Genomic DNA, 9,007 nt, shown 5'->3' with positions numbered 1-9,007 from the left:
ACTCGCCAGAAGCTCCGGGAGCTTGGTTGGAAAGTTCTTATGCATCCATCTTATAGTCCGGACCTGGCACCAAGTGATTACCACCTGTTCCTGTCTATGGCGAATGATTTTGCTGGTGAAAAATTCGCCTCAAGAGAAGCTTGTGAAAATCGACTGTCCCAGTTTTTTGCCAATAGGGACGAGGGTTTCTATGAGAGAGGCATAATTACCTTCAAAATGGCAACAAGTTATCGAACAAAACAGTGCATATTTGACCTAAATCGGATCATTCTAACTATGCTAAATAAAGCCTTCAATTTAATGCAAAAATAATAGATTTCTTTTTACTACACCTAATATTATAAAAATAACGTGAAAACATCCCAGACAACAGTGTCTGAAATCGCGTCATACGTGTTTTGCGTTTAAAAAACAACTTAAAGACGTCTTATGTCACAATTTTAAACTTTGTGTTATTTGGGATACTCATCTATCGTTTATGTATTTACCTCATTTATTCTAAATTTTGAATTTTATTAAAAATTTTATTGAAAAAATGTAAAAATTAATGTCCAATTTTCGGGCATTCACCCCATTATGCGGCGCGCGCGTGTTCTTAGCGCCGAAACATTACCGAGTCTTCTGATTAGAAAAAAATAAAATGTAGGACTTTTAGGAAATAAGATATTATTCTGTATATACATACAAAAGTATTAACGTAAAACCATTAAAAAGTAAATATTTTAACAAATATTTTATCATATTTTATTTCTATTATAAAATATGAAATATCTTGTAAAGCCTGCCCAAAAACTCGCAAGCTAAACACTCCACTCATGATGGAAGAATTATATGGCCTAGTTTCCACCGAGGGTTTAAATCGGATCAGAATGTAAGAATCAACCAACTATAGTCGAGCATTCCCCTATTGTTCAACTGTAACAGGGGAATACTCGACTGTAGTTGGTTGATTCTTACATTCTGATCCGGTTTAAACTTTTAGTAGAAACTAGGCCATAGTGCAGTTCGGCCAAAGCACGCCTACTTTTGCTCCGCATCGACAATAGTAAGCGATGGCTACCAACTGTGAAACGCAAAATGTGAGACGGTATTCATAGTCCGTTCTTATTTTAAAACAGTCTTAAATAATGTCTTAAGATGTTAGTACAGTTCTCAGTCCTCAGATTGACTTATGACATCTTAAGATTGTATTTAAGACAGTCTTAAATGTAAGAATCAACTATAAATACCGACTTATTTGGCGTCGTGAAGTTGATATTAAATCTATCCTTACTTAACACACTTCGTTTCTCTTTTTATAGAAAGAGAACATAAGATGCATTATAAAAGGTGCTTTCCAGCAAGGACAGTCACAGTGTAACACAGTGAATCATTACATCCTTGTTGTTTGCCTATGTTAAACAAGAATGAAACGATTCTCGGTATCTGACTGTGTCCTTGTTGGAAAGCACCCAAAGTGTGTTAAACAAGGAAAAATAATCCTTCCTATTATGAACAGTCCATAGACGGCAGAGATTTAGACAGAAACACTGCACACACCATGATCGCGTTCAACCGACTCAACTAGCTTAGTTTTCACCGAGGATTTAAATTGGATCAGAATGTATAAACCAACCAACTATAGTTGAGCATTCCCCTGTCATTCGACTATAACAGGGAAATACTCGATTATAGTTAGTTGGTTCTTACATTCTGATCCAGTTTAAACCCTCGGTGGAAACTAAGCCACTATTGTGGAGCGTAGAGTTCCTCTAGTAAGAGTTAAGACATAAGAGCGAAAGGACGCCATTGTTGGGTACTGGCTGGAAACAGCACAATTCCATCATGGTTGACAGTTGATAGTTCGATTTCGCGTTCGTGCCTTCTACACCATAAAACAGTTGCTCACACCAATTCACAGATTCATTATAACATCGAAAGTATCATCAAATGAAATATCTGCAAATGGCGGCATTTAAAGGAATTCGAAACTGACCAATCAGGAGATCGGTACCCCTCATGACGTGACTCTTACTAGAGGGATACGCAGAATGGATCCGCGAATGCTCGCTGCTTTCGTGTATTCTTCTAGAGCATCCAATAGCAGCGGACGCTCACGGATTTGCTCCGCAACAGTTGTGTCTACTGAACCCATGTTATCCCTTCCATCATGCTTCCATCTCTCACACCTATCTATTGTAATTTATTAAAAAAAAGACAGATAAAAACGAAAAGGGACAGACAGTCAATCATTGAGCAAAATTGTCTTTTTTTTACTTTCTTTGTCTTGCTCAACAAAATGATGGAGAGGTGGGCACGTAACTGACGAATTGAGTTTTGGATAAGCCTGTTTTAAAGTCTTCACTTTCGGATAGTTTTATCTTAACATTTTATACGTAACACGGTAATAATTGGTAATGTCGTATGTATATAAACATGCTATACACGTTTGTGTTGTAACAGTTCTTTATTTCTAAACGGTAGAAAATATTTTTACTTACGCAAGAGTGCAAAGAGGGACTGACGGAGCCTGCATGCGTTGCAATAGATCCGCATTCGCTGCGCGCAAGCAGAAAAGCCTACGCTTAGAAATGAATTTTTTTATCTCTTTCACGGTAAATCCATTTTTGGCATATACAACAAGTGATCGGTGATTCTTAGTTTTCACAACGCGTCAGAAGGAGCCCGATCTCCAAGAATCTATTTTTTTTTTTTTTAAGAACTTGAGAAACAAAAAATCTCATAAACAAAATTTCCAGAGATTCCCAAGAGTTGTCTACACAAAGAGAATTAAAAATAGTATTTTATTAATATTTAACTAAATTATTTGCGAAGACCTGAAAATATCTAGAAATCGAAAATTCAAGTCGGCATAATTTCAAATTCTAAAGATTCGAGAAATTACAGCAAAAATTGCAGAAAATTCCAGGATATAATTTTCTCAAAGACAAAAAAAAAAAAGAAAAAAAACTGAAATATAACAGAAAAAATTAAAGATTTTAAAAACATAATTCAAAAAGCCAAATAAAACCCAAATTTGAAATCCATGGCTCCCTACAGATCACGTTAAATATATAACATACCTCCTAAAATCTCGAGAATGCATCCTCATTTTGAGTCCAGCAAACCGTTATTATTTACAATATGCATGTGTACAGATTAAAATCGCTAATCACCTTGTCTTAAACCACGAACTGGTTAGTTATTGAATGAACCTAAAGTCGCAATTGTGAGGTCAGACTAGGAGCAGAGACGACCGAAGATAACGCTTTTCGTTTTCTCTTTTGCACGAGTCTTCTCCTCATCTCCCCTATGCGCTCGTGTTGCATATGTTCGAAGGGGCGACGTACGATAACTTCGACAGTGTATCATTACATCACATTGCATTGGTTGCGTTCAGCAGAGAAATCTAATCACTTACCGCGCTTAATGATTCTTTAATATGATTGATACTTACACTTAAATCCAGCAAAGAACTAAAGACAAGAACCAGAGTTTGATGAGATGGACCCAACACAATAAAACCTGGCAAGTTTTTATTGGACCTACTAAAAAAGCCTATTTAAAAAATCTAAACACCGTCCAAAATTCAATTAAAATTTAATAATAACTACTGCCACGAGGCGCGATAGAACACGTTCAAAATAATAGAAGTTTTCAACGTACAAAGATCGAAGATCCAGTTTATTGTAGAGAAATTTTCAAAAATTTCGATTTTTTCCAAAACCAAAAAATTTCAAACTAGCACAGTTTTTATTCTATAAATCGTAGAGTAAACAAACCAAAATTTAAATTTTTACCTTGTAATACTTATGTAAAATTATTAAAAGCTATGTATGACTTTTTCTTCTGATTTAAATTATTTATCAAATTATAATGTACAAAATTCGTAATTTCTCAAAAATGCTTTTTTTTTAATTTATAAAAATTTATTATAAACAACAAATATTATAAAATCTCATGTTTTTTCTACTTTCAGAAAATTAAAAAAATTATTTTATTTAATTTATTTCTAGTTTTAATTTTCATTCTTCAAATATTAGTTGTAGTAAATATCTATAAATTGTATTAAAACTTTATTTTTATTTTTTTGAGCAAAATAAAAAATCTATACGTAATGAATGTTTAAGAGAGCCACGAAATGACAAGCTGTATAAACATAGCATAAGACTACTGGACGTCTTTTAATCTAATAATTAGTCCAGCGGTGTTATGCCACTACTGCTAATGTCATTTTGTATGTGGTGGCTCTAAGACCTCACACGTAATGAAATTATTTTTTGTCAAAAAAATGGATAAAAAATGATCAGGTTCAAAGATCGATCTGATCAATTTGGCATGGAATGCTTATACAGATATATGTGCGTGTATATATATATTAATCAATAAATAAAATTAAATAAATTAAATTAAAATTAGTTCATAATATAATTATCTATTATATTATATTAAACAGCGAATCTTCTCAATTACACAGCCGACAAAATTTATAAGAAAGGATTTTTATGCGCTGAAAGCGACGTTTAACTTAGAAATGTTCCAACAATATTAAAAATATTTTTTTGATGCTTATAAAAATGTTTCATGCAAACCGCAAACAGAAAATTTTGAAAAAATCGGAAAAAATTGAAATTTTGAAATATAAAACCAAATAATTCGAAAGAAAAAAATCATAAAAAATATTTGACAATTTATACTTATAGTTGTATGTTTCTAAAAATAAATTTAAATCCTTTTTTTTCAAAAGATTAATTTCCGACCATTTGTTCACAAGTTATTGAATTTAAAGCGCCAAAGCAGCCCGCGTGTCACTTATAGTGCGTGATATCCTCTCGAGTCTGACATATAGCCACCTAATACAGAAGCATATTGGAAAAAATTAATAAAGAAGGTACTTCTGGAAAAAACTGTCTTTGCGATTATTTAAAAAAATGGATGGTAATAAAAAAAAACGGACAACGTAGACGTTTTCAACGCATGAAAATCCTATAGGAACATCTTTCAAAGTTCAAAGCACAAGACACTCCCCCCCCCCCCAAATTTTGTCGGCCTGTTATTAGTGGACTATAAAGAATAAAAATGCATAAAACCCAATAAAATCCAGGTTTTTTCAAATCCTGGCAAGAACTAATCATATTAAAGAATCACTAAGCGCTAACTGATTACAGTTTTCTCTGCTGAACGCAGCCATTATATTATAATTTGAGCTCCGATAATGTTTCTTTAAGTTATGTGAACTGTATAGATAGAGAATACAGTCCATTTAATGCTACAAACATGCTTCGAAGCATCTGATTGACCAATCAGAAGAAAGAATTTTGTTGACCAATACTTATACTATTATATTTTTATTATATTGACACTTATAGCATTAAGTGGACTGTAGCAAGAGACGTACTTTACATTGACCTAGTTTACGTCGTGCACTTGATATGAGTACCAAGTAGTATCTTTCTATTGAATTATCTTAACTTCGGCAATACATTACGTGTAAACATATACGTGATATGTGTATTTAATTTTTCATTTTAATGCATACTTAACCGATTTAGTACATCATTCTTTAAATATATTGTTAAAATTAAGATAATTTAATAGAAAGTAACTAGTTAATACGCGTATCGAATGCTCGGTGTAAAAGGGGTTAATAAAGCATAGGTCCATTTAGGGTGCAGTCCTCTTAGCACTACAAATGTTTCGAATTTGAGTGTCCAATCGGAAAAAGAATTTTATTGATTGATCAATCAAAAAATGTTTCAAAGCATTTGTAGTATAAAGACCGTAGCCTTAATTATTTAATGGACGACGCGTATTTTTCTTCTTGCACGCTTATTCACGTTGAGAATTAACGACTAAACAACGACAACGTCTGTTCTGCCTGTCTGCCAGCTCGTTCGCTGCAGCAAGCTCATAGTAAGTAGCAGTTAATAACATCATGTAAGTGTAAGTAGCTCAGTGTCGGTTCGTCGCGAAGACCCCTTCGGTTTTTTTCTTTCTAATAATCTTTAGAGCAAAAAAGAAAATAAAAGAATCATGCATACTTATTCAAAGGCTCGAAGCCTCGAGGACTGAAAGTGACTAGAATTTTTTACATTTCCAAGAGACCAAAGGCCAAAAATTCAAAGACTCTCCTGAAACCGCGCTATCTTTGCGACGATCCAACATTACAATTCATCGCAGTGCTGGATCTTTTAAAAACGATATCTTAGGTACTTCCGACCCCTAGAACAAGTGATCTTTTTGATAGTCGAGAGTTCATTGTGGTGATTCTTTATTAAGACTCCTGAGTAGTCACTTCAGTCATATTGAATCGTGAGATCATAAGCGAGAAATGACACGTTAATTTTTCTTGCATATCATTTGTAAATAAAGAGAATTTGGACGAGACGAAATGATGAAGTCGTTTTAAAATAGTTGTAAGAATGGACAAAGACTCTCCTTATTTTCTCTAATAGTCAGTAAAGAGTCGAAAAAGGCTCGTGAAGTGAAAATAGGCTACGCATGTGCATTGAGTAAAAACGCACTTTACGTGCCTTTTACGACTATTTACTGACTGTCAAGGAAGATAAGGATAGTTTTCGTCCATTTTTACAAGTATTTTAAAGCGATCTCATTTCATTTCATCCAAATTCTCTTTATTTACAAATGGCATGCAAGAAAAATCAACGTGTTGCTTATGACACATTTCTCGCTTATGACGTTACGATTCAATATGGCTGGAGTAAATGCTCAGAAGCCTTAAAAAAATTTTTAATATTTTAGTCTTTAATATTTTAATAAATTATATCTCGTAACGCAAAACAATTCTACAATTTGCAAATATTTTAATGTCGAAAAATAATAAAATGATTGAGTTTTTCATAACTCAATGGGGCAGTATATTATAGTAGCTGTAATATAACAAAAGAAAATACGATCGACGTTGATGCAATCGATTTTTCGAGTAATGCAACATAGCAATGTTGCTTTAATTGAAATATTATACAGAATGATATAAAAATTGAACTTGCTTTTAGCAGAAAAATTTGCAAGGAATTAAGTAACAAAAAGTATATGCAATAGTAAGTAATAATTTTTGAAGACATATTTGATTAAATCATAAGTTGCTAAAAAGTCGAATGAGATGTACGATATCAATGTATAATTTTTAGCAATCATTAACAACTATTTAACGCATAATTCATAAAGATAACTCTTACTGCAGTTCACGATTGATAAAATCTCTAAACTGTTGTATTAAAAAAATTGTTACTCAAAAAAAGTATCACTTGTTATAACTTGTTATTACTTAGTTTTTCGCCAATTTTTCTCTTGTAGTATTTATATACTTAAATTTTTTGCGCACTTTGCATATGCGCTATAATTCACATAAGACTGTATAATCGCGCTATGTGTGCCCATGAAATATAACATACCCTATAACTTTAGTGGAAACGCGCACAGGTAAGAGTATCATAGCCCCTTCTTCCCTTATATACATATACACACCCCCAATGCGATGTAAACATCAGTATTCACGAGCAATTAATTTAGAGCTCCTAATCATTTTTAAAGCGGTTTAGAAAGTGCGCAACGCGTACTTTACACTCTCTCACTCTTGTTTATCTTGCTTTTTTTAAAATCCCTCTCCTTTATCTCTCATTTTCAGACAGCTCAAAGATAGCAGAGTGTAAAAAAGGATACTGTGAGTCCTTGCATGGCTGCTCATATTTGTTAACTTTGTTTATACAAAAGATTTCCTAAATAAAGCTACGTAAATTCGGAGTATTGGACGCGTTTCCGGAATGCATAAATTTGTGTGTGTTCTTTCCCTTCTCTTTCTCTTTTTTCTCAAATTGCTTTCCTTAGAGTGTCTCTCGCTTTTTATTTTCTTCTCTCTTCAAGAACGAAGCGGAAGAGTGCTGGATATTTGCGTTTAATTCGTTTTGTTTACATGAGACACGTGCAATGCACGCATCTGCCGTGGCAGTTTTTTCTTCATCTCTCTGTTCTCTCTATCTCTTCATATCCATCTATTTTATTATTATTATTACTATTATTATTATTGTATGTTGTGAATGTCCAACGTGACAAATATACAAGCTAAACAAAATGCCAGAAATGAAAAACAAGGGAAGCATTTCGAATTGTTGCAAAGATTATAGCTTCCAAATTCTCGGAATATATAGAAACAGCTTTAAAAGATAGTCTTTTGTATCTTCAAATGCCAAATGTAAATTTTTTTATATCTTAATGTAACCATTTAAGTTCCCTTAAAATGTGAGTTGCTGAGTTGTAAAGGTAACATCCAGGTTGAAAACCTTAGGTCGTCCCATGGATTCCTCTGTCTAGGAAACTTTTGCCGACTTTTGGCGACAGACAATCCCAATAGCTCATCATCACATGAATGAAAAAGAATATTCATGCAAAACAATATCAGCGACACAAATAAAATCCTAAAGCACATACACGCGCGCACACAAGTCTTGAACGATGCACGATCTCCGGTCTGTTCACTCGACGAATGACGCGAAACATCGAGGACACGGTTGATCGCTACTGACGGTGGTTATCCCCGAGCGAAAGGTAAGTCCGCGAGGTATCCGGCTCATTCCTCCTCAATAGATTGTACTCTTAGAAGTTGACTAGGACTTAAAGCGGCTGCTAGCTCGAGTCGCTTGAGGTGGACGCACGCGGCTGACGCTTGCCACGCCTTCGGGGGTGCGAGTGGTCCTAGCTGCTGGTAGACGCGATAGGGCTAACTGGGCTCAGGGGACTGCGCCCCGAATCCCTCAGGACACCAGTCAATGTTATTACTAGCTTACGACTACCAGCGTGATCGCGATGTTCACCTAACCAAATGCCCTGCCATGTTCCCAGTGCCAACTTGCCGTCGGTGATTGGGATGCTCAACGATGAGCCCAGGAAACAAGCCTTCACGTGCGCTGGCTGTAAAACATTCAGAAATATTCAGTATCACCTGTTTTTAGTCACCTTATTTATGAATATACAATATGCGCGCGCGCGTGTGTGTGTGTGTGTGCGTGCA

The 9,007-nt window shown here is 34.4% G+C and overlaps 1 protein-coding gene across 1 annotated transcript in view; it reads right to left on the bottom strand.

Annotated features, from left to right (window-relative positions):
• Positions 1 to 7,098: 7,098 nt before the first annotated feature.
• The window catches only part of LOC108755861 (UPF0047 protein YjbQ), a 2,856-nt gene continuing 947 nt past the window's right edge, over positions 7,099 to 9,007 (bottom strand). The window contains exon 3 of the mRNA XM_018499216.1: positions 7,099 to 8,907. Coding sequence (XP_018354718.1) covers positions 8,692 to 8,907 — 216 coding nt within the window. The 3' untranslated portion in view covers positions 7,099 to 8,691. The remainder of the gene's footprint in view (positions 8,908 to 9,007) is intronic.

Source organism: Trachymyrmex septentrionalis, unplaced genomic scaffold, assembly GCF_001594115.1.
Source record: "Trachymyrmex septentrionalis isolate Tsep2-gDNA-1 unplaced genomic scaffold, Tsep1.0 scaffold126, whole genome shotgun sequence".
Lineage (NCBI taxonomy): Eukaryota > Metazoa > Arthropoda > Insecta > Hymenoptera > Formicidae > Trachymyrmex > Trachymyrmex septentrionalis.
The sequence above is the reverse complement of the archived record's forward strand: the minus strand, read 5'-3'. Positions and strand labels throughout refer to the sequence as shown.